Consider the following 26,983-nt stretch of genomic DNA (forward strand, 5'->3'; position numbering starts at 1 on the left):
TAGTTAAGTTCACATGTTAGTAGTGAAAAACCTTTGCACTTGCAATTGTGCAAAGTCTGAAGTCTTGAAACAACATCAAGATTCTGCCAGCAAGCTCACATCTATAATCTCTTTCCATTTTCAACTGTGTGGATATTTCTGTTGCCTACATTTCTATTTCCAGCCTCAGCACAGTGCCATCTATCACAAAACTCATTTTTACAAGCCCAGCACTTCCACAGCACCCACTTTTCCTCTAACTGAACACAAAAAGTCTTGCTCAGGTTACATTTGCTAAAACACAGGACAACTGGCTGGGATGTACTTTAATCTAGAACAAAGAGGGCTTTGGAAAAGACCCATCCATAAAGCAATTGTCAGCAGACAGGAGGACTCTGTTATGTTCCCCTGCTTAAAAACCTAATCATAGGTTTAGGCTTGTGCAACCTGCCAAATTCATAGCTCAATGAGCAATGAACCTCTATTATTTATTTTGCTGTCAGCATTAACATTTCAGGAAAATGGAATGCAAAAGCTACTAAATTAAGATAAATTACATGTTTTTTACTTCTTATTTTAAATTATGATTCAGGAACTGAATTCAGGATTCTTTACATGGGATGTACTTAAAAGTTTCTTCAGTCCAACTGAAGCAGGATTTAGGAAATGCAAACTGACCAGCTGCACTTAAGTGCTGGTTTTAATTTGATACTTAATCATATACAGAAATGCACAAATTCTTTAGTGATACTTAATACTGAAAACTGGGTGAATTTACTTAACCTATTTAATTGTCTTGAAAATTGCATGGGATTTCATCAGGGCCTTTCCAAGTGATGAGTAGGTAAGAGCCGGAAGACAGCAACAGTGAGTTCTTCCCTTTCATTCCATGTTCAGTTTATCCCTGTGTCTGTCATATTTCCAAATTCATTTATTAAGTAAAAATAGTTATGTTAAAGTAAGCTAGATGCATACCAAGAGGACTTTTATTCCTCCATTTACTGCAATCTTCTGGAGAAAGTCCGAGTAAATGGGTAAGCCCTATCACGTGCACTGGGGATGGTGGGCATTTCAGTGCCCTAAACAGACTCTCTGGGGAGTCTTTGCTTGCATCTCTTTTTTTTTTTTTTTTTTTTTTTTTTAAGATACGGGCAAGCAAAGACTCCCCTGGGTCAGCTCTATCTGTATCAAAGAGAACAAACAAAACATAAAGCAAGCCCAGACAGGCTGTACACCCTCTCAGCTATGATCCCAGCAAAGGAGGGCACGCAGGTACAGCTGGAACACATCTCCCTTCCCAGCGTGGCGAGGGAAGTGCTGCCCAAGGCAGGTCCCCAAAGCATTGTGCGCTGCAGATATCCCACTGAGCGACTGCTTACAGTGCTTCCTAAAGACTCTTGGATGCTGGGGAATAAATGCAGCACTCGTTGCTGTATTGAAGGCTGACAAGCCATGTGCCTGAAAAAGTGAAGTGCCATTCCATCTCCTTTCCAAGCTATTTCTTTTAGTGTTCATTACTTCACCTGTTTCACATCCTGTTATAAATGCAGACTTGTTAAAAATCCCCCAAGAAAGCTGGGCAGGGGTGAGGTGTTTGTGCTCTACAGCAGCACAAAGTCACCTTGCCTATCCCAGCTCAGGTTCTTCTGTCCTTGGGGACAGTGGAGTTCATAATGTTCCTATTTTCCATTGTCCTGAACCTATTCCCCACCCAGTAACTCCAGGAATAAGTAGGTCTATGGCTATCTTTACATCTATTTGATCTGGCCCTAGATTTGCTTACTAGTCTGCTTACTCAGTGAATTATGCATGAAGCACTCATTGCCTTAATTTATCCTTTGGACCCATAGTCCAAACCACAACTTAGCCCTAAAGGCGCTTGTGCAGGCAGTCACATTCAGTGCTAGCCAAAATTTCTAAGGATATGTCCACAACATGTAAGGTAGCACAGCCAGAAATCTGCAAGTTAGCTCCAGAAATGAAAGCAGAACAGTAAGTAGTCCCTGAAGCACCCAGACATCCAGTATCATACTCCACTTCTAAAGCAGGAAAAATCCAAGAGAAGTTCAAGCACCTGAAACCTGCTTTTCCTTGCAGTACAGTGCTGAAAGTGACAATTGCTTTATAAAAGAAAAGTTAAATCTTTGTAAGACTACATTTTATTCAAGCAAAAAAGGCAATACAGCAGTGGGAAGTGGTCATACAATTCTGACATTGCCCCAAATGTCTCTTTTACATGCTATGTATCTAAAGCAGCTAACTGGTTTTACTTCATAAATGAATTTGGAAAAGTTACAGACACAGGAATAAACTGAACATGGATTGAAAGAGAAGAATTCACTCAAAGTACATTGAAAGAATTCCCCAGAAGATGTTTTTCTTCACATAATTCCTGATATTACAGAGTCATCTTGCTATATTTTTTCCTTTTCTTCCATATTTTACTGCTGCTTTATTTATTGCTTTTTATCAAAGTGATACAAAAGTGTCTTCTTTTATGTTTTCTCCCCATTTACTGTGACTTCAAACTCGCTAGCTCAGTACTAGCAGCAACCCAACTGCAGCAGAGTATAATACAGGCTATAAAGCCTGCACAAGAGCAGTAAATACCTCGCTGTTAGCCTGCCTTCAATTCTGTGCTGCTTCACTTAAGCTGCTACCAGAATTGGAGCGAGTTTAACTGCAGTGACTGCAGTGTAGACATGTAATTTGTACTGGCTGGGTTTTCCTTCCAGAGCCTTTGCTAATGCTATTTCCTGCTTTGTTTACACAGCATTTTTATAGTGCCATTTGTCTCTGTTACCGTCATTATCGGCATATTGATATGTACACAGCAGCAATGCTTCAGCATTGGAAGTGGTGGTATTCCAAAAAATGACTACTTAGTTTGGTCACTAACCAACTGTAATGAAAGACTTCTGTTTCCCAGTAATCATTTATTATATTCAGGCATGCAAGCCAGGTAAATTAATTTGAGTATCCTCTTAAAAATCCTAAATGAAAATTGGAGTAACACTATTATTCATCAAGACACAGTTAAGATCATGAGCCGCATTTGCTTACCTATGGATATGGTCCAAACTGCAGCAATTTTCATAATAGCCTTGGTGCGGGAATTGAAGCGGCTGTGCTCAATGGGATTGCGTATTGCTACATACCGATCAAGAGAGATGGCACAGAGATGCATAATAGATGCAGTTGAAAAGAGCACATCTAGGGAAATCCATATAGGGCACAACTGTTTAGGCAAAGGCCAAGCATAATCTGAAACATAGAGAGAAAAGAAATGAAAGGAAAAAAAGAAAAGGAAATAATTTGGGAAGCTAGGCCATCATTTCTGAGAAACTGCTGGGATGTTTTAACTCTGCGATACCAGTAAGGGGCACATGCATGAGGAGCGGATGAAGAAACCTCTCACGGGGCAGTCCCTGGTTCTGAACCTTTCATAAACCCGCAGCCAGTTCCCACAGATCTGTTTTCCATGACCTGTAGCTAAAGGCAAAGGAACATTGATTTGGCCAAGTGACCATTCTAGCTCTGTTCCAATCTCTTAACCTTTCTCCCATATCTTTACAAAATCAAACATTACATTCATTTGTAATTGCCTAAACAGATTCTTTCCATGGATTGCACAGCATTATGTGGCATTAACTTCACTCAGATCCTTTCTTGATATGTACTTCTCAGTTTCTGTCTGCTGAGGAGAACACAGACAGTTTTTGTACACAGTCTACTAAACATACCCAGTCTGCTAAATTTGTACACTAGCTAAATGACACTACTTCACCTTAAATATTCTCCCCAGGCAGTGTGCCTTAATAAGAGAGGAACACTTGCCTCCTTACAGAGCAGCTGGGATTGAGTGGCTAAAATTTGAAAACTGTTTGGAAGGTAGACAGAGCTGAGTATTATTCTTTACAGGAACAAGTGTGCCAGCAAACTGAACCGACTAGATAGTGACATCTGACAGCAGCTGGCACGCAGCTAATTTGGTGCCTGTATTTATTAATCAATTTACTCAGTGCTGAAGTACAGCATGAGAATAACAGTGACCCAGAAAGATTGTCAAGGGGCACTGGTATTTAAATTAAAGCTCAGAGAAAATTGATTTGTGAATGATACTCCCATGTTAATACCCAGAATGGATTGTGCGAGATCAATAACGTGTCCTGCCAAGCTCTGGGCTTCTGACACACTTATCAAAACAAATCAGCATCTGTAGCAGCTGAAAACATGAAACTTCATAATAGTTGAATAAAGAGATATTCTTGTGTCTTCACTCAGAACACTGATATCTAAAGCAATCTTGAAGTTTACCCCAAGGATCAGAAACGTCACTCTACAGAATCAATGTTATATTAAGAACGATGCAGCTCCATTCTACAGATCTTGAATGGAAAGGGAGAAACATTAGTCTCAGAAAGCATATTTTGAAATAAATTACCCAGACAAGACAAATGCAGGGTATCTTACACACAGATATCCAAAGTGAACTGAACCAGAGCAAATTATTACAAATTGTCCCAGTGAAGCCCAGGAATCCTTCACAAAGAGCATGGCAGAACGAGATGGACACATTAGCTCATTTTACCAGTGAGAAACCCACAGAAGAAGTGCTAAGTAACTCATGAAACCCACACAACAAGACCTCAGCTCTGGGAGATAAATAACTTATTGCGGCAAGTTTGCACCACCCCAAGTGGTGGATGGACTGTAAGGGGACTGAAATCCAAAGCAGCAAGCATTTAAGAGGTCCTTATCAAAGTAAAGCACTTTGTGGCAGGAGCATCTTTACTTTAAAAGGCAACTCTGCTGTACGAATTAATCGAAGTTGCTTAAATTCTGACTCAGCCCCTTTATGAAGCTATGATCAAACTGTGCACTTCTTGCTCTCATTCACACTTTGCAATAGCTTAGGACAATGCTGCCATTAACCTGCAATTGAGCTCAGAGCTCCAGCTAAGCATGCCTCTGGTTTGCTGGGTCTTTAATGATGCCTCAGTGAATGCTCCAGGGAAGAACAAGTCTGATCTCCTTCACGTGGTACCCGTGCTCCCTGTACAGCCCTGGATTTTGCTGCTAGCTCAAGCTAAAACACATTGAGACATGCTTTATCCCTCGCTGCTTCTCCCTCTGAGTTGCTGAGTCAGCTTTCTGATACAGGCTGAAGTGAGCTATGAGCACGAGACCTGGAGAGAAGCACTGGGGCGTGTGTCCTGAGGGATGAAGCAGTCTGTGAATATGTGCGAAGTGATGGTGACTGTTCAGCAGCCCCTGCACACAGGGACAGTGATGGTGGTGGCTGCTCCCCTCATCAGGCAGATGGCCAGGACATCTCCGGTGTCTCCAGAAAGGGACACCAGGCCTCCGGGCTCCCGGTGCGTGGGAGCGTCTCCAATCTGATCTATGGCACTGCAGTGGGTACAATCTGATTCTTGACATTTGCTAGAACTGGAAGAGGTTTCTACAGCAACCACCTTTTCAGCATTATTGAATGATGAATAGCCTCTCTTCCTTCCTTTGAGCCACCAGAACGCTTCCCATGATTGATTCCCCCGGAACAACTTCTGCTATTGATGTGAACTACACAACAGCATCACAACCAAAAAAAATAGCAGAAGCAAAAGTGACAGTAAACGTTCATACCCACAGTGTGAGGTTAGTAGGTGTTGCCTGCTATCAGCCCTGGCAGTGCAGGAACCACAGCCACCAACAGATCAAAGTACCACTGCCCAGAATTACTGCCCAGACAAACTGTCAGGATGTCTTTAAAGATAAGCGTGGTACGATAGCCCTCCTAATGGCTAATCCTTTTAGTCTTTACTGTTCCAAGGTACTCTGTTATGATTCTAGCTGAAGAGGCAGTTATATGAGTAGACATTTTACTTTCTCAGGAAGTTTCCTAAAAAGATTCGCAAAAATAAAATGTCACTCTGGAAATTTGTAGAATGGCAGCTTATAACACGTGACTATACCTTTATAGGAAGGGCATAATATGTATCCTATGTCAAAAAGCAATTACTTTTAAGTTAGCATGGTGTGTGCATTTAAAAAACACCTACACAGCTTACAAAGCCAGTAATTTGTACAAAAACAAAAAAAAGTTTATTCTAATTCTGTTTCAAATAAATGTACAAAAGATAGGAAATGTGCCCTGTGACTGTGCCAAGATGCAAACAAGGATTAAAAAAAACAGTTCTGTTAATTATGTTTTACTTTTAAAACAATCTTATCCTCAGAAATACTCTATCTGCAGAAGGTAACATTTGTTCTATTTTCTCTCATTTCATACACAAAAAATAGCAATTACCATATATTTAGAAGTGCAGATGACTGAGTGAAATGAATTCTTGGACCCCAGCACTTCTAATCTTTAGTAATTGCATTTCCAATGGAAAGCATGCATCTCAGTCCAGATATGTCTCCAGAAATAATGAAACAGTACTAAACACCTGGGTGAGCAAAACCCAAATTCTTTGTAAGAAACTCTGATTTTTGTACCTTGAATTAATCTGTGCTGTTAAAATCAGTCATATATTTAATGCACTGGCTGGTAGACCAGATAAGAGAGTGCTGAAGGGAATTAGATGAATCCAGCAGGTCAGAACAAAAGGTGATATTTCTTTACCCAGCATCTAATCAAACTGCAGATATTTTTGCCTCCAGACATTTTGTGGATGCTAGAAGTTGACACTGGGCAAATTCATAGAGAAAAGCATATAGAAGACTACTGCAGTGATATTACTTTTAGATCAGTGTTAGCTTCTGGCTCTGATCAGGATAAATACAATGCATATGAAATCCTGGAAGGAAACTTCTACAGAATGTCTGTGTACATCGCTTAGCTTCCAAAGCTGAATAGCATCTCATGGAACCTGAGATGCTATCGTTCTTCATGGGAAACATGGTTCAAACACTCATATTTAACCAGGTATCAAGGTCCATAGGTGGGATTTCATCTCCTGTGCTGGGATGAAAAAGCAAACCACAGTTCTTGCATGTCCCTGAACAGCTGAGACGAGCATAAACTGTTGGCAGCAAAATACAGAAACTCAAAAGCATTTTGGCAAAGTCATAGACCATCTCTGCGTGTAGCTAATTTGCTGTCAGATGAGAGTTCCCTTAAATTTTTTGTGCTTTCCATCAAGAAACATGGCAACAATAAAATTTAATCACTTTTGTCAGAGGTTTTATGCATATGGGTAAAAAGTGTTGTGTAACACTATTATTATGGTCATTGTGCTGTTCGCTGCATGAGAGTCAAAATTACCAGCCACTGCAGCAGGAGGTGACTGAATAATCCAAAACATAGCAAATAGAAGCAAAATTAATTATGTCAAATGGTAAAACAGAATTACTCCAGATTGTAGGAGAATGGCTGAACTGGAAAAAAAAGTAAAAAAAAAAAAGTGTTAGAACCTGCAGCTGAAAAGAAACTGTGGGACTGCGGAATAGACCGAGACTGACAGAAACCCCTTTCCTTCTCCCCAGAGCCTCAAACAAAATCTCATGAGTTTTACCCAGGTTTTTATGGTAAACTGGAGTAGGCAGGAGTTGTATGTACACATACAAACACACTCCATGCTACCAATGGACTGGCTCACTATATTTACTTTTTTAAAAAATGACTATTGTTTCTACATATTTACCACTTCTATAGTGTGATCTGCCCCAGGATACCTCTTGGGAATATGCAGTGTAACATTAGGGACAAATCTGGAATAACAGTGACAAAAATACCTGCTTACAACACAATAAGCAAAGAGTTATGTAAAATTCATCCCTGTAGCTTCAGCAATTTATCATGGCAAACTCACAGTAAGCTGCAGCAATCATTTCTTTTCCAACCATGAACAGGAATTTGGAAAAGGCTTCAGAACACATTTGTTGTGTTTAGCCAGCGCTTTATATCTACTGGGATGGATAAAAGGGTAAAAAACACCCTTGAAAATCACATAGGAAGGATAAGGGTATATTTCGTCTTTTTAGCTCATGATGACATTTTATATGCATGCACACACATATATATAAAGTATATATACATCTGCATATTTATAGGAAAAAAACAGAGCTCAGAATTGTAGAATAAGAACTTATGCTGTTGAAATACAGCCTCTTTTAAGGCTGTTCATTAGCTTGGCCAAAAACTAAAATACACGTAGTATTTATGCTTTTGGTGTTCTCATAGTTACTGTATTTACATTTCGCTTTAACTACTAGAAGGCCTTGAACATATTGAACTAAAAATGGTAGGAAATCATTGTGTTTGAATGACTCTTAATCCCAGTAAAAAGCACAATTTCCCTGCAGTTAACACAGCAACACAGTACATGCTTGAAGCACCTCTTGATCATCTTCTCGGGACCATGGATCTGTTCCAGGCCATACACTGATCTACTGGTCTGAGTAGTGCTCTGACTCTCGGAAAGGACAATAACAAAAAATTCAGGAGATATCTCACCTAATTCCCTCAGAAATGAGGATACAGCCTTTCAAAATGAGAAGAGTTCAATACTCAATAAAGGCATTTGCCCCGGTTTCCTTGCCGTAACTCAGAGCAGCGTGCAGATGATGGGAAAGAGCAACCCAGAACACGTACTCAAAAGCTCTCACTTTCTGATAGATTTTGCAGCTTTTGAAGATTCTTTCACACTTTCTAGGGAAACCCACTGTTGGGGGCTGTAGAAAAAAGCCTACCCTTTCCCACTGTTAAAAGTCTTTTTACCCCCATTGCACCATTAACGTATTGCAACTGAAGCATTTTATACTCATCAGACTTTCCAGTATTCACTTTAAAGTTTCATAGCTGCCACAGGCTTTACAAAAATAGAAAGCAATTATATAGAATTTTAACATTACTGCATTGCATTATTCCCAAGGGAATGAAAGAATTTAAATTATTCTCTTCTCTCTCTTATCTAGTAAGTAAAGTATTTCTTACCCTGAAATACCACTTCAGTAACTATAAAGCTATGTATCTCTTTTTTGCTAATTTATTTCCTTCTGATTTACATAGACAAATGACTCAGAGACATCGGTATCACCCAGAGTCACACAACCGAGCGTGCTGAAAATCTCCACCATGCCTGAGAAGTACAGAACATCTTGCTTGACCCCCGCAGTCCTCAGTGACTACCAGCGCATCCACTGAAGGGACCATGCGTGTGCAGCCAAGCTTCCTGCCTAGAGGAATCCGTGGTCTCAAGGGCAGCACTGCTAATGCTTCTGATTTTATCATCAATAGAGTGGAATTCGATGCTTTTCTGACATATTGAACTCCCGGGCGCTGGGTTACATGAGAAATTGAGTTTACTTTTAAGTTTCTAGCCTGCATTTTTTCTAGAGAAAAAAAAAGGCTATCCTCAAGCCATCTTGATCCCTTAAATAGCATATATTCTAGCACAGACAAGCACAGGGATGTAATCTACACACAAAGAATAAAGGTGCCTTTCAGAAGGACTATATTCTTGAAAGCTGCAAGTTCAAAAAGACTTGAGCATCCCAAAAGATACTCAGCAGAGGATGAGCTCTTAGGTGAATGATGGCTAAGAGGATGGAAGAGACAACCAAGTAAGGAAAAGAAGGTGACACGTGTCCAGACGTGGTGTTCATGAGACCACTGATGGCACCCTGCACTTGACTCGAACCTCTGCAGAAGATGCTATTTTGCCATAGTGCAACACCACACAAAGGATTTACTTGAGTCTGTGCCATCGATCACATCCAAACTGGGCCATGCCACCATCCTGAGCTTTGGTTTTCCTCTGAGCTATTCATTTTTCACCTCCTGGAGCTGTCACCATGGCACAAGTGGCCCTGGGACAGGCAATGGGCAACAGAATGGTGTGATCTCCTTTGGAACCTCCCTACCTTCAAGGGAAATGCTGGCAGAGCTGAATGTGCCTCTAAAGGACTTTTGGTTCTTGCCTTACAAGTTATGGTGGTTAATTGATGTGACTGTGTTTTATTGCAAATTAAATAATTGCACCCATTATGCTGTTTTGAGAATTTTAAATAACTGTGTTGGATTTTGCTTTCTATCCAGTATGGCAATGACTTGACAGGACTTGTAAGAAAGAAGCAAATTTAAAGCCAGATTGGATGTAATTATCTGATCTAAAGAAAGGTTGCTCTGAATATCATTTAAGTAATATTTTAAATGCAAGGAGCCAGCTTTATCACATACAATACTTAAAACAACTCTGCTAATAAAATAGGATGTTTGCTACGAAGAAAACATAGAGAATGCTGTTGCCATCCCAAAGGCAGCATCTCTTCTTTAAGGGAAATATCAAATTATTCTGGTGTGGTCTACCATTACATTCATTTTTTCATTTGTTGGTGGAGACTAAAACTATGTTTGAAGTCAGAGGAAAAATTTCTAGGCTCAGTAATGTTCTTTGCTCACAGGTTAAGCATCTGTAGCTGAATCTGGAATTTTTACGTTGGGTGATACGGACAGTTAACGGGGCAATGGTACAATTAATTGAATTGTATCACCAGCTTCACAAAAAGGGTTCCTTACAGCATTTTAACTCCAACAGAGATATGATCTCTTCCCACAATTCTGACATATAAATTCTTCACAATACTTTATCTAAATGAAACCACAGTCTAAAAAAATATTCACACCAGAAAATGTTTTCTTTTTACTGATGTTCTGTATGTCAGCATAACAGCAGGACAGTGGCCTCTCCTTTAACTTCCTCCATGCAGGTTATGGATCAGCCATTATTTAAACAACTAATAAAACAACAGTTTAACCAACACCACACTGGAAAATAAGCCCACGAACAAACACAGACCCCAAATGAATACCTTCCAAATGTAAAAATATAAATATTTTCCAAAAAACTGTTTCATAACAAAGTGCACAAACGTATGACAATAACAGGTGGTTTTGCCTATTTTTGATGAAATTGAAGAAGATCCATTATTACAAGAAATAGCTGCCAAAATATACAGATCATTTGAGGAAACTAGAATTCAGACCTGAAAATGATGTGGTATTATTCAGATTACAGCTGCCTGCTGAGCAGTCACCTTAGCTGGAACAAAGAAGCCATCTGCTCAAACCTAGAGTTTCTAATATCAAAGAAAGTTTAGACTATGGCTCTGCCCTAGGACTGGCTCTGGGGCTAGTGAGAGGATGTAAAACCATACAGAGCAGATTTTTTTAGGTCTTTGGTTTGGTTTCAGCATAACTCAGTGGCACTGACAGCTGTTTGGGAGCCTACCTGGGATTAATTCTCTTTCTCAGCTCAGGCTCCCTCTTGGCAATGCTGCTGAACAAACTGGCCTCTGAATCCTGATAAAATATCTGATTTCAGAAAGAGGCATAATAAGGATTTTCTTCATTTGATGTAAGGGTTCTGTATTCAGAGAACACAGGTCTGTCATTTTTAACTAGCTAATGCTTTTACTAAATTTGCCAACCAATTTAATAAGAATTGACATACTTGCTGTAAACCAATGTCTGCAAATCACTAGCATTAATTTTGAGTGTACAGATGAAGATGTTCTCAGGAGTTTTGTTAGCCTGGAATACCTTGCGTGCCTCATCAGATTTTTTCCCCTCTATTTGGGGGGAAATAAAGAATTGCATCTTGGGATATAAAGCATAATGTGAGGGCAAAGCAAGGTCTACAGTTTGAAAAGTTGCAGTGATTTTGCTTCCCATTTGCTCGCAGGCAGCTGGATGTGACCAGGGTACAACCATCATTTCAGCCCCTGTTCAGCGCAGTGCTACACTTGCACCAGTCTAACACCAAAGGAAAGTGCCACCCTCACTCAAGAGCTTTGATGAATTTAGGGATATCAAAGTAGTTTAGTGAGTCAGCTTTCCTTCTTACTGCACACCTTCCTCAACAGCAGGAAAGCTATTAGGGACAGTGGGTTAATTGTCTGGCTGAACACTGCCAGTGTGAGTCACAGTTTGCTTGTCTGATGAGGTTAAAAGCCAGTACAAGCAGTCAGTAGGACTAATAATGGCAAGAAATCACTTCAAGCAAGGGAAATAAGCCATATTTTGGTCATGCTCACAGATGTTTATTTCCATTTTTGATACTTTTCAGGGCAGAGGACTTGCAAAATGCATTCCCTGTTTAGCTTCCTCCAAGGTGATTGGCATCTCTGAATCTTTGTGTTTGTACAGGTAGGAATGCCAGCACCAGAGTATTCCACAGAAGCCACTATGAAAAACAATTACTTGGGGGTTGCTAAGAAGCCTAGAAATTCTGCTCCATATCCTTGAGTGCCATCTACTGTCCTCCTGTTGCTTAATACCTTAGATGCAAATCTCCCGCTTGCAAACCGTTTCTGTCACCATGGCCAGGCTGCTTCTGACCAAGGACAGATAAATCCTTCATTGTAAGAGAAGTGTCAGGTTGGAGCTCGTCCCATTGGAAATTTTCACTGTGGGAGTCTGAAAGGTGATAGAACAGCACCTTCAGTGGCTTTCTCAAAGAAATAATTTGCTAATAATATGCTGTAATCTCAAGGAAATCTGTGAATACATGAGCAAGCTCCACTGTTTTCTAGGAGTTTAGTGGCTACCACGTGCCAACTCAGCACAGTAATCTGCACATGTGCAACCTGCCCCAATTAAGAGGCAATGCAATGAAGAATCACTGTCCTTCCCTGAAACAGGAGTGGAACAGAATTAATCCAGTACGTAAATAAGATTCAGATATTTAATTAAATCATTCTAATAGCGATCTAGAAAATGCACATATTGCTAATCAATTCTATACTCTATAGGAACAACCTGCTGAGCCATGCAAATTCACAAACAACTCCCAGACTGAAGCCAGAAATGTACAGTTATCCACCAGCATTCTTGTAGTGGTACAACCCAGGCTTATACTTTGGAAGAATTTTGCCAATAACTTTCTTTTAATTGAGGAATAGGATGCAGAAATAAGATGGAGCAAACAAGTGCACCCAAACTAGACCAGGTTACTTAATTGCCTTGATCTCTTCTCAAATCTTGCACAGTACTTGAAAAATAACATTGCAGTAGCCTTTTTCTTCCAGTACAATTTTTCCAAGTCTGGAATTCCCTTCCCTCCATGGTCAAGCTTAATTACTTGGCTGTCCTTTCCCACTTCTTTCCCTTATTATTCCACGATACACAGATGTATCCCCATTTTGCCAGGCCATAGGAATCTCAGAGGCTCCTTTCACAGGCCTGGAAAATAATTTTCCATAGCAGGACTAGGTCTAGAAGCTTTGACAGATAAGCTGGACAGTGTGGTGCCTGCAGGAAAGCCCATTTCGCCATCACTGGCACAGGAGGCTTTCCTAGATAGCCCAGACACCTGCAGGCCATGGACATGCAAGTGGAGAGCCCCTGGCGTGATCTGCTCCACTTCTATCAGTGCAAGAAAGTATGAACTTTAAAGGCTCGTGTTTAATCGAACATCCCTGTGGGGAAGTATGAACAAAATCACAGTCTGAGGATGTCTCTATATTAAGCCTCAGAGGGAGGAAGGCTCACAAGGCATCACCTCAACATGTTGCCATATTTTTTCTTTTCTCATCTGCAGAACCCTGCAGGCTAATTCTGTCTGCAGCCCAGGAGCAGCCAGTGCTGCATCCAAGAGACTCAATTCCTGGCCCTCTCGTAGGATTTGACTCATTTAGCCTAGTTAGGAACCAACCTCCCATCTGGGTATGATACTCAGAGAAGACTGGGTCGTCTCATGGTGAACAGGGCAAGTCATCCTGTTGCCAGCATCCAAAGCAGCCTTTGGAATTCAGGGGTATGGGAAGGCTGCACATGGCTGAAGATGCACTGTCCCCCTTGAGAAACACGGGGCCTCTGTACCTCCACTCATCCCACATCTGCCCAGCAGAGCCAACACACTCCCAACCAGCCTAATGCAGCGTGATTTCAAACCAGCCCTTTACTCCAAGCAACCAATTTGTTATTCAGTGTGACAGCCCAACTTGTAAACCCACATAATATGATGTTAAGGATTTGCATTTATGTAAGCATTTTATACACAACTTGTTACTAATTGAAACTGCTCACCACTAACAGTCTACTATAAAAGACTTGAAGTTGGAATAAGATTTAATCTTAGATTATGGTGCATTCATACTGCAGCATTTACAGCCTATAAAATGCCAGATTGTTTTCAAACTGCTGCATGAGGACATGTAAGAGTCAACTCAGCACAGCTTTCTTTACAGATCAAAAGATTTAGGAACACCTCAGACTATGCCAACACTTGTACCTTCAACCTCACATCCTGGAATTCAGGTTACATCCCTCTGCCAAAAAGAAAACAAACAGGCAGCAACATCAATCCTGCCTGACTTTATGTCCCTCTATGACAAATGATGCAGGTAGGAAGTTTTGAATCCTAAGGTCTGTGTTGAAAACAGCAATGCAGGATGAGGTGATCCTGTTTCCTGTAACAATGTTTTGGCATGTGGAACATACTCCAGATGGGTAACATCAGAGGCAAAGTGAAACTTAACATATGACCACCATCTGGGTACAGTTGTTCTCCTTTATTTTTGAGTTTTGCAGAAATTGTAGGCCTATTGTAAGTTCCATTAACATGAAGTAGAAGTTTAATTTAATGTGGATAAATGAAGTGTGGGCGTACTGATGTATTAGAAAGAATACTATTACCCAGAAAATTATAGTGGTCTCATGAGGTGGAAAAGGAAACTAAAGAAATGATATTTAGTTAAGTTATACCACTGGGTTTTTTGATAGACTTGTTTTTGCTTTGTAATCAAGTGCAAAGTTATTTTATTATCATGGTTATACTATTATTACAGTGTAATCTTGCCTTGATTACAAATCAAAAGCAGTGATAACTACGATAATAAAATCATGTGCTAACATAATAATCTAGCAAAAAGTAATAAAATAAGTGTTGCCATAGATTTAACAAATGTAAATGAGTAATATGGGTGCTGTAGTAGAACTAGTTACTCCCAGGATACAATATGCCAATATCCCAATATGAACTAGAAAAAGCTTGGAAAAATCATTATGGAAAGTAGATAAAGTAAGATGTAAAGGGTAATGCTTAAAGGACTTCATCTTGGAAGTCTTTTTTCCTGTGTTTACGTTTATCAACATCAACTCTTCATGTTGTATCAAACAAATAACCTTGTTCTACTGTTGTGCATCTTGGATGGAGACAGCTAGCTAGATTTTAACAGTAAAGTAGACTCCCGACTTTTGGCTTCTGCTGTGTTAAAATGCAATCTCTCTTTCCATTCATTTTAGATCAGCTAATCAGAAAGAATCAACAAAAGCTTAACCGGCAAAATCAAAATATTACCCAACAAATTCAAAATTTAAATATCAGAGTGAGCAGTAGTTACCATTCAGAACAAACACACAGACATAAGGACAAAGCTCTGCAGCATCCTAAAACCAGCCATCAATATTCATAGGTGTTAGACTCACATTTACAGTCTTCTGCATCCCAGTGGGTGTCAAATAGGTACGGTAAAAGCCTGTCACACAATTTCCATATCTCAATAACACCAAGACTTTTTTCTACAGCTGCTGCCTCTGACTGTGGATGGAAATGGACTTATAAAAACAAATGAAACACCCAAAACTTACCTAAAATAAGCAAATTAAAAAAAAATAATATTAGAAGGTGGGAACGGATTGGTCAGGGTAACAACTGGTCTGCCCCGATAACTTCAGCACAGCTGGAGAAGAAAGCCTGCTGCCAATATGTCAACAGGAATGGAAACCAAACTGCCCAAAAAATAACAGAGAATCAACAGAACCTTATCAACCATCCTGCCTTGCCCATAAAAACTCATACCTAAGAGCTGATAGAAGAACTAGGTATTTCATGTTTGTGCATTACTCTTTGAACTTTGTAGTCTTGAACCTTTTTCATCTAGGAGCCAAGACGGCATCTTGGAGCAGAGATTCACTCACTGAACCCCCTGCTGCCACTGTGCTTATCAGAGCTCCTGCAGGAATAATAAAATTTTCCAACAATGAGACTCGTTACAACCAGAAAACACAGAGGAGGCTGGAAAAATTGAATATATATTTGAAACTAATGCAAGAAACCAAAATGTTGATATAGCATATATTGGTAATCACAGCCTCAGCTCTGTGACGGGCTCATGCACAAATTCCCCTCATCTCATTAGCATCCTTAACAACAATTCTGGCAGAAAAGCTAGTGGGGATCCGTTCTATTTCTCTTGTGAGTTGTCCATGCAAAAGAGGGTTGTACTGCATCAATGAGGCAGTGTGCAAATTAGTGCAAGGCAGAGCAATTGGCATGTGGTCCCTCTTCCATCAATGTAATTTCCATTTAATTGCCATGCAAGCAGATGAATCACATCAGAGCCTCTTTTCCAGCTTGTGCTGAGAGAACACAGAGTGGGAACTTAATGCTACTCTTAGCATTAGGTCTCAGGGAAGTGAACTAACCTATGAGGGTATTTGCACATATTTTAATGAATATTAGACAACTCTAGAACCAGAATTTCAAGGGATATGTCATGTAAATTGGAGAGAGACATTAAAATCATAATTTGCTAAGAAGAATTTAATGATAGTAATTCAACAGACAGATGTGAAAGGAAGTAGAAGAAAAATTTGAGTTAATTGACTCAATCCTGGAAACATTCATAATTCAAACTAATGTACTACATTGGTATATTTGTCTTAAAATATATCTAAGTGCTTTTCAGAGATTTCACCTTCCTTCTCTATTTCTTTCCATCCTGTGTAAAGCAGTTGTCTGTATATTTATTGGTCTGTATAACGGCAGTGATTTTTCCATACTTTTGAGCTCAAAGTCTGCATTGGCCCATTACATGCACCTCTTCTAAAAATGCAGTAGTCTTCCTCAGGGTCTTGGCATGTCACCATCACTCAGGTTGAGCCCTTAGGCAAGAAATTATGATATTATTGTGTTCATCTTGTAAAGAACATTAAGGTTACCGTATGCTGAAAATAAATCATATTTATTTTCACAAAATGCTGCCCATAACACAATACAATAAAAGCAACAAATATGATAGGATGTACACAAACATACCAAGCAGCAAAACGCTGACATGAGGCATCTATCTGCATGCAACAACAGACTTTACTTCCCGAGTGAATACAGGGCATAATTTCCAAACAGAACAAGGATAAAAGAGTTTTTCAATTACCCGTTAAGTCAAGACAGAGTACAGAAATACAGCTGACCATCCTTGGAGTCCTTCTACATTCTCCAATATTTGCAGCTGCAGCCAGCACAGGAAAATGAGCGATATGTTAATCTTTACAACAGACTGCAAATAAGACCCTTATTGGAAATTATAACTGCTCGTTGGCAAGTGCTGAGAAACACATGCTACTAACTAGTTCTTCATCCCAATTTCACTCTGCTAGGGTGAGTGAGAAGAGATAGCAAGTTCTCACCATGAGATAATACGTCCTAGATATCTGGTGTGTGAAAGTGTTGATAGATTTAGCTGAAGGCACCTTCTAGGAGGGGAAGCAAGGGCTTTTATGGGTGAGAGAAAATAGAAGTAAAAGCAATAACTGGTACGGGGTGTTTGAGATGGACAGAATGGATGAAGCCATTGAGATGCACTCATCGGTCACAGCTCAGGCCAGGCTGCTATGGTCATATCTGTGTTTTAAACTCCAAGCCACACATATGATGTTTCTAAATGGAGAATATTTTATTTCCCTGTTTCCCAAGTTAATTTAATGTTTGAGTAAAGATTAGGAGGAGTTGCTATCCTTTTTGCTCTCCTATTCTGTGGAATTTACTGTTACTCTCTCTCTCTTCCCCCCCCTCCTTTTTTTTTTCCTTTTTTTTTAGAAAGATCATACTGTTTACCAAAATTAATAGCAAATGTCAGTTCACAGGCAGCTCCCTTGCTCACTGAGCAGATGCTGCTTGGGCACCAGGCTTTGTGGTGTGGTTGGAGAGGCGGTGCATATTTTAAGTGGGTCTTTCTCCAGATGGCCAACAGATTGTGAGAATGAGGGAGGCCTGAGCTACAGATGAAGCCAAACTCAGGAAAGTTTTGAAAAGGGACACCTAGGCTGGGACTAGCATCTATATCTAAGATAAAGTCCCTGTGAGAAGCTATCACAGGTAAATATATATCTACAACGACATAGACTGAAATCAACTCAATCTTGGTGAAATGTCTGCAATTCTGGTTAAATCCTTTCTCTTTATTTTAAAATTCAAGTTTAAGAGTAGGGGATTAAACATATCTAAGGAAGACCCTGGGTGACCATTTCTCATGTGGCCCCAGCGCCTGGAGTTGGTGCTGACCTTCCTGTCAGATGAGGCTAAATCTGTCTGTGGGAAACACATTAGCTACCTCATTTCACTCGTTATCTCTGATCTGCCTAACACCTTCATAAAGCATCAAATTTATTTCTGGAACAGTTTATCATCATAGGGTCTTTCTTTTTTTATATAACAATTCTGCTTTTCTCATTGTCTTGTGTCAATTTCTGGTTTGCTACAAAGCATGTGAGTTTATATTTCTTTTCAACTAAACTCATAAAAGTTAATTACAATGAGGCAATGCACTTACAAAGCTACTTCTGGATCTAACAGGCTACCATCATAAAAAGTAAACAAAGATTCATGCATTTTAAACACATTTAGCTTCACTGATCAAGAAGCAAATCAGGGATGAGAACATTGCACTGACAGCATTAAAACTGCTGTTGTATTTAAACTGACCTCAGTACTCCTGTAAAACAGAAATGTAACTATACACACTCCAGGTTTTGGGGTCTTTATACTCCTGTGAATTTTAAAACCTGTTGCATCTTCCAAAAATTTTTAGCAAAAGGATGAAATAAAAAATATAATTGGATCTAAATCTCTATTTGCATTAAATAACAGCATTTAAATGTGTGCCATTCAAAATCATCCTAATGAGTCATACTTGAACATAAAAGATTTATTTTGGATGGGCAATTCTTAATTACACTTGGCAGGCAAGACATGCCTATCCAATTTAGTGTCTAAAATATGAAAAATAGCTCCCTGAATGGATGCAACATACATACTGTGGGTAAATTAGAAAGCTATAAGGCCATATGTTCAACTAGTGTAAGTAGGAGTTAATCCACTGAAATCATCTAGAGTATTTTAATATTTCCTTTCACCTCTCAGGAACTTGGGACAAGGACAAAGGTGGACTCTGCTGGTTGTTTCTGCCACATGTAGAGGCTGCATCCAAGGGAACGTTGTCACTGAGATGCCTAGGTGGTATTTTACATGGTTAGTGCTTACCCAGGACTGCCTCCACGGTGTGTTTTAGGGTGAGACCACACCTCAAGTTGACCTGTGGAGCTGGAAACAGTGCAAAAGCCCTTCCTCCACTTAGCAAGTGTCCACCCAATCTTTGTTACACAAACCTGCTCTGCAACCTGCCCTCATTACCAATTAGCTTCTGGCTTTATTTCAGACCGCAACCTTAAGTGGTTTAGAGATGACGGGCCTAACTGCCCTAGTGTTGACTTCTCATGCCCTTGTAGTTCAGTGAGAGAGGAAATACCAATAATGGGTTCCCCTGGATAAAACTGCAAAGCAGCCCATTTTACCAGCTTTTGAAGGAAAGTTGCAAAGCACATTTACTTCTGACAAAGTACAAAGGTACATGGAGGCTCTGCTTCTTTTCACATGCAGCGTTAGGATTTTCTATTTAAAATCTGCTTCTTGCAAGAAAGTTGAGGTTGGCAAAGAGAGGAAATTTTGATTTTGTAATATGGTGCTCAGAGATTTGTCATGGCTTTCTGTTGCTACACACTGACACATACAGATCCTGGCTTTGGTACCGCAACAGCAGACAGACCTGAAAGGCAACAGGCTCTGGAAGATGTAAGTACGATGGCAGTAGCTCAGTGTCTTACTAATACTTGGTAGGAAACAACAGGACAAAGCAAGTCAGAAAGTTCTTTTCTCTCCTGTATTCCTGTGGGATGAGGAAACTCTCCTTGGAATCTCTTCGTAATTTAATTTTCTTATTTGAATCATGTTGCTCAGCAAAATATTATTTCTTTCTCCAAGATGAATTTACTTCCTCTGCCTTTTAAAAATTTTTCTATTTTAACCAAAAGTAAGGAAATAAACAAAAAAACCTCAGCAGTTTCAGCCAACCCAGAAGAGAGGAGTTCACCCCTTTTCCAGCAGGAAACACAAAGGAAAAGAGAAGCACCTTGGGAAGAAACAGCCTCACAAAAAGAATCGCGAGAAGTTTTTCATCCCCAACCACATTAAGCAAGCAAATGCCTACTGGAATATACTTTAGGATCAGGCCCTGCACAGGCTGGGAGTACACTTCAGCCTGCTGCCACTGATCAAAGCAAAGCAGGCAATAACATATTTAGAAAATAAAATCTAGGGTTCTCTTTAGCATTTGTGGTTTTTATTTTTCTACATTTAGGGAAAAAAAAAAATAAAGGACTTATCTTTTCTACTTGACAGGTCATCTTTAATCTCAGAAATATGGATTCATGCTTCCATACAGCATTTTCCAGATTAGCAAAACCAATTTTGTTCAGGCCTTTCTGCAAGAGTCTCTGTGAAAAAGCCCGTCAAACCCATGGGGCAAACGATGAGTCTCTGCAGCCAACAGAAAACAGCCATGCAACCTTCTCCACAACCAGCCCTCATGATGAAAGCTACCAGAAACAGAAACTCTTGGAAGTTTTTGTGCTGTGTTCATCCATGCTGGACTGACCAGCCCAAGCTCCATGTGCTGCAACATCATCTCTAGCAGATCACAGGTTAAAGGCTCTGTTAACCCACAGCAGGCAAAGTAGCTGGTTGCTAAACAGCAAGAGGTTAGGAGGAGCAAAAAAGCATATTTACAAATGTGAAACATTTATTGTTTTCTGGTGTTTTCTCCTAAAGCTGGCACATGGACAAGATCCTCTTGTCAATGGGAATGAACACAGGGAGGGTAATAAATACCTCTGCCTACACCAAGGCACAGGCTGAAACCACAGCTGGATGATATACAGGCGGCACAGAGTGAAGAAATAACAAGAAACTGGCAGGTGGTAAAAAAATAAATACTAACAGTTCTGCCTCTGTATCTGACAGTAGAAATTGGTCTTTAGAGTCCCATAAACTGATGCTCCACAATGTGGATTCCAGCTGAGCTAAATGTAGTTATAAGGACCTCACACACAACTGCCAGGCCCTGCCTGCAGCAGGCAAGAAAGGTGCCATTCAAATTCTCTCTCATAACGCTGGTGTTTATTTACTCTGGGGAAAATCCTCTTTGCAACAGCAAACTTTTTGCTCTATCATCCAGAGCAAAGAAGTACAGGAAGCAAGACTAGAGACCTAAGGCAAGGACTCCACTGCTCCCCTCTTGAAAAAAAAAAAAGACAAGACTTGCCAAGTGCAAGTGAACCTAAGCAATGCCAAAGTGATGGCAAGAAGCTTGTAGGGAACGGCTAATATGTGAGCTGGTACATCCAGGGAGCTCAGGCACAGCTGTCTTCAATGCTTCCTTGGTGGAAGGTGCTTGCTGACCACAGAAACCAGCTCCTCTTTCCCACAGGCTCCAGAGAGCTGCCCAATTCACAGCACACGCCTGCAGACTGGATCTCACAGCTTCATGGCACTGGAGCAGCTTTTGCTGTTCGAGCCCAATGAAGGATGGCATTTGAGTTTCTCAGCAGTGTTACAGGGTTGGAAATATGTTTTAATTCAGCATTAAAATAAATATGAGAACTTTTGAAGATTTTTGCAAGAATAGAGTTATGTTAAAACACACACATTTTCAAGACAGAAGTTCTACTTTATAGCTTGAAATATAGTCCAATGCACCCTAGTGATTATTATGTTACTGGCTAAATTTTTAATTTGTGCACAACAGATCATCACGAAGCTGGCAGAATGGGGACTTGGACTCCCATATGCTGCAAATATACTTCACCAGCAACGAGAATAATCCCATTCCTCTTCCAGCTTCCCAAGAGAAGTGCTGTAGACATGGATACACTTCTACGGAGTTTTGGCAACGCACCATGTTTTAATAAAAAATGTAATGAGACAAAAGCACTCTGAGCAGTTTTACTTGTCGTGGATTGTCTGTGTCTCCAGAGCAGTGGCTGGAGAAAGGCCCTTGCTCCTTGTTTTTCTGCAACACAAGGCATCAAGTGGTGTGTAGCACAAGGAAGTCCAGGCTCCCATGAGCTATGGCAGAGCAGCTACAGGAGAGAGAGAGCTTCACCAAGTAAAGCATTCGCTTCCAGAGTGTGTAATGAAGAACAACGGCATTCATTTTCAGAAAGCAAGCACAGAGCAGTACACCTTGTGGAACGTGACCTTCATGTCCATAACTGAAGTTAATGAAGCTTTGCTGAGGGCCCAGGAGGGACACTTGTGCATTCATTATAGTCAGTTATTAACACCTCGGGTAACAGATGGCAGTGCAGGTAAGATGGATATCAAAATATTGCAGAGGCAATAGTTAGGGTTGGTTGCACCTCTGCATCATTGCCCAACAACACTTGCTCTTACTGTGGCCCCTACACATTGCACACAGCAAAGACCATGGCCTGGGCTGGGGTTTGATGTGGCTGCACGCTCTCACATGGGCTGGAGGAAAGATTCAAACCATCCTGCCAGACAAACACAGCGGGAATCGCTGACACAAGGAGTTAGCTGTGATCCTTTCTTGTGAGGCACAGGATTTCTAAGGATACAATTCAGGTGATACTTGGGGTGTAATACCAGAAATCCTTGCCTGCTTCTCTTCCTCACAATATTCTGAAATATATTCCTGGCTGTCGCAATCTGCTTGCCGTGATAACGCTGCAAATTTACCAGCTGCCGCCGCCACACAGAGGCCCGCTCAGGAGGGACAGATTTGTCCTGAGGGAGAGAAAAGAGCTTCTGCACAGAAGATTTATAGTGGGTCTCACGGAATTTTTTAGGAGGAATTTACAATGCACGCCAAGGTTTTACTAAAAACTGAATTTTTATAGGGCCAGTTCCTATTATATTAAAAGTGACAAGCTTTTCTAAATCTGTCGCTGCAGCACACACAGAAAAAACAGCTCAGTTACTGATAAAGGACGTTATCCTGATCTAGTTGAAGATGTCCCTGCTCATTGCAGGGGGGTTGGACTAGATGACCTTTAAAGGTCCCTTCCAACCCAAATCATTCTATGATCTGCCTAAAAAGTGATTGCAGGGCAAATGCTGAACATTGTTATAATTTAATCTACTAGAAGAAAGACAGATCCTGCAGATCAGGTTGACACTGTTCAGAAGTTGAATCCAGCTCAAAGCCATGCTTTAACATAATTAAAAATAAGCCTCCTAACCGACAACAGTCTTTCTGCAGCACCAGAGACTTCCCTGACTTGCTTCCTTGAATTTATAGAATTTATTTATGGATTGTTCCTTTGCTTGCTAGCCTTGAAACCAAAATCCATGCATGGTCTCAAAAGGAGAAACTTGGTAGAAAGAAAGCCAAGCTTGACCAGGAAACTTTTCATTGTCTCCTTCCTAGACCAGAACCTCACTATCAGTGTTACATGTCTTGTTTTACATAGCACAGTAGCAGCTTATCATGGTAGAGCTGGAGATGACCCTTTTCCAGTTTTATGGGCTGCTCATTTTTTATCTTTCTCTTACTCAACCCGATGAGGACTAAAACTTCAAGGGCAATTAGTAAGAAGTGTATGAAGAAGCTGCTTCAGTCAGATTAATGTTCTCAGACAATGAGAACAATCAGTACAGGTGTTACCGGTGACATGTTCGTCCACTGAAAATAGAAACAAGTTTAAGCCCCGTGTCTCTCTATCAGGAGGTAGCTGTGCCCACATAAACACTTTTCGTCACTTAACTGCATCCATGGTTTGACATCAGTTGTGCTTCCTCTACATTCCTGGTCCACCTAATATTTTTAATTCTCTTTGGATCATTGCATGGCTTCTTGGAGAGGAAGACAACAAACAATCAAATACCTCAACCCACCTTCACCAAGGGCTAAGCCTTTTTTAAAAAAACAAAACGAAACAAAAATACCCCAAGTTTTTATTTTCCATAGCTACTACAAGGCTGCAACATGCCTTCCAGAAGGGTGTCCATCAGTTTTTTCTATGAAATTAATTGAGAAAATGAACGATACAGAAAGAAAGATAAGTCATCAATGCAGATTTCATATAATGGAGAATATTGCATTACAGTCATACACAACCTGCCTGTTGAGAAAATCCTGAGGATTGGGCTGCTCCTTGGATGATCAAATGAAATTTCATCAGTTAGACACACACACAAAAAAAGGTCCAAATTACTGTATCCAACTCCATTCTGCAAATATCAAATTTGATTTCTCATCTCTCATAACAAAAGCATACAAAAACCTTGAGGAGATTTTCAGACAAGACATCAATGAAAAGACACATTGAAATAATGAGAAGGAATAACAAAAGGCTAGAATAAGTTAAATTCCTGCGACAATTTTTAAAACCAATTCTGCCATAATAAGAGTAGCAAGAAGATACATGGTACTCTGAAGTACCATGAAGCACTACGGTCTTTATTTCAAAGTGCTTTGCACTGCTTAGACGACAAAGCTTTCCCCACTCGTCTGGCTTCCAATCTTTATTGTGCAAAGTCCAACATTAAAAATTTAACCAAAAAAATAAAATAAACAAGATAAAAAGACAAAAACAAGGTATGGATAATCTCAGATTAGATCAGAAAGGAAACTAAGAAGAAATTTACATGTATGGAGCAGAGCCAGCTTTCAATGTAGCAATTAAAAGCTAAAGGCTCCTACTGAAAGTGCTTTGGAAGAGATTGGTGCTAATACAAGTGACCAAATTTAATCACTGCTGAGAAAGGGCATGGAGCATCACTCCCTCCTCCTGCCAGGTACCGTCACCCTCTCCAGTCCTGAGCTCCAATGCTGATTTCAGCTCTTTAGCCTTTGACTCTCACTTTACCAGAAGCCATCAGTTTTCCACCAACACAAGCTAAAGTTACATAGGGTCCTAATGCAATTTCCAAACATGATCAAGCAGTGTCATCATAGGGTGCAATATTTTCAGGGGCTCTGGAAAATCCTGCAATATTTAGCTGCCTCAAAACATTCTACAACCAGTATCTGGTATTCAACGGTCTGTAGAGAGTGTCCAAGAGGCTATTTAATATTTCCCCCCCTCCCTTCACTCCAAGCACAAGTTAAACCTTGGGTAGCAGAAGAGAAGCTTTTAGATGGATTCAGGGCACACCATACAGAGCTTTGTTTCCCAACAGCAACAGAGATATGCCACAACTTAATCCCATTTGTCACATTAAGTAAACAGGTAGTTGTTCATGTGGAGAAAATTCAGTAGCAGGATACTCAATATCTGAATTAAAGTTTTCTATGTATTTAATAAACTGGAAAGAGGGTGAACAATGAGGTAGCGTGGTTTTAGATTTCACGGAATTATTTCGGCTAGCTGAGGTTGCACAAAAACTATGTGGACTTCAAAAGAGAATAAATGCCACCAGATGAGCACATAATGTAGCAGCCAATGGATTTTACTGATGGCAAAATAAATAAACTAATACATGCTGTTGAATATAAATTTCATTGCACACATCCCAGGTACAAGGTGTCATTGGAGAGCAAAAAAAAAATCCCATCTCTGAGTTTATGACATTGTAGATAGTGCAAGCATCCTAGGTGTTTCCATTCAGTCACACTCTAGCAGAAGAATAAATTATAGTGGTTATTCAGTACAAACAGAAAGGTCATGCATTTAAAATTAACAGCTGTGGAAAATTAATTTCTGAAAATAATGCAACTGCCATCTGGAACTCGGTGTAGTCAAGATGCAGCTAAGGCCATGGGTTGGCAGGATTTTTAAAATGACTGATCACTTCTAGATACCTGAATATCACATCACAAAGTGCTAAACAAAACCTTGAGACACACAGATAACAGGATATAATTCTCATAATACAGGGCACAAGTCAAACACCAGCCAATATAGTCTAGGAGGAAACCCTTCCTCATTGAGAAGGCTTTTCTGTAGCAGCCTGACACAGGGAAATTCATCACTTTTCTCAGGCCCCTGTCAGCAACAAAATAATAGTCTAGTTGGACTTCTAGTCTGATTTGGTCTGGCAGTTATACTCCAGACTCATTCTCCAGGGTTTTCCATTCATTAAGATCTTGGTCTATATTTAAGATAAGAACAACTATTTATATTTTGCTATTTGCTTTCTTATTTTCATTGCAGCTGGTGGTAGGTTTAGCATCCCTGCAACTATGTAATTTGGGGGGTTTTTTTAGAGATTTTGAATAATTCACACTCTCCTTTCATTGTTGTCTCTTCTGAAGGGAAGTGCATCTTACCAACACCTCCTCCCATGTCTGCAGCCATCCCCATGGCTCCTGGACCATCTTCAGAGCACCCTTGCCCACAGTACAGAAGATCCTGCTCTCTGAGCATCACCTGCACAACACGTCAGGGTGCATATTCAGAACAACAGCATTTACCTCTGGGGATGAGAGAACTAAGGCTCATCCACATCCCTAAAAATAATTTCCTTATAAGCAAACCTGAACTGCTGTTGAAATACAATTTTCTCAGGCCAGAGGTGGATGTTTATAATGTTCTTGGAAGGCTCAGCTGGCACCAGCTCACACCATGGCTGGGCTGGCAGCTGACGGCTTTTACCCTCACCCCAGGGTTTTGCTGCAGGCATTTGCCTTGTCTTCACTGCTCCTATGTCAGTCTCTGGCTTTGCTTTCTCTCTCTTTCAGCCACTCTCCAAGGATCCTGGTTATAAGCCATAAAACCCCCCTTGTTTTCCCTCTGCTCCTTCCCACCATCTCAGCTCACTGATCAGAGGCAACAAACACATGGGAACTGGTACTGCTCTGTACCGGCACCTTTTGAGTGAAGGTGTTTACCTCTGGCATCATTTGTAAGGGCATTATTTTAACAAGGTGAGATTCTACCTCTCTCCTGACAGTAATCATGTTAATACTTAATATC

The 26,983-nt window shown here is 40.3% G+C and overlaps 1 protein-coding gene across 1 annotated transcript in view; it reads right to left on the reverse strand.

Annotated features, from left to right (window-relative positions):
• Nucleotides 1-26,983, reverse strand: part of LOC104528880 (5-hydroxytryptamine receptor 2A) — a 41,801-nt gene that overhangs the window by 8,703 nt on the left and 6,115 nt on the right. Inside the window, exon 2 of the mRNA XM_010173026.2 lies at nt 3,043-3,243. Coding sequence (XP_010171328.1) covers nt 3,043-3,243 — 201 coding nt within the window. The remainder of the gene's footprint in view (nt 1-3,042; nt 3,244-26,983) is intronic.

This window comes from Antrostomus carolinensis, unplaced genomic scaffold, assembly GCF_000700745.2.
Source record: "Antrostomus carolinensis isolate BGI_N321 unplaced genomic scaffold, ASM70074v2 scaffold8078, whole genome shotgun sequence".
Classification (NCBI taxonomy): Eukaryota; Metazoa; Chordata; class Aves; order Caprimulgiformes; family Caprimulgidae; genus Antrostomus; species Antrostomus carolinensis.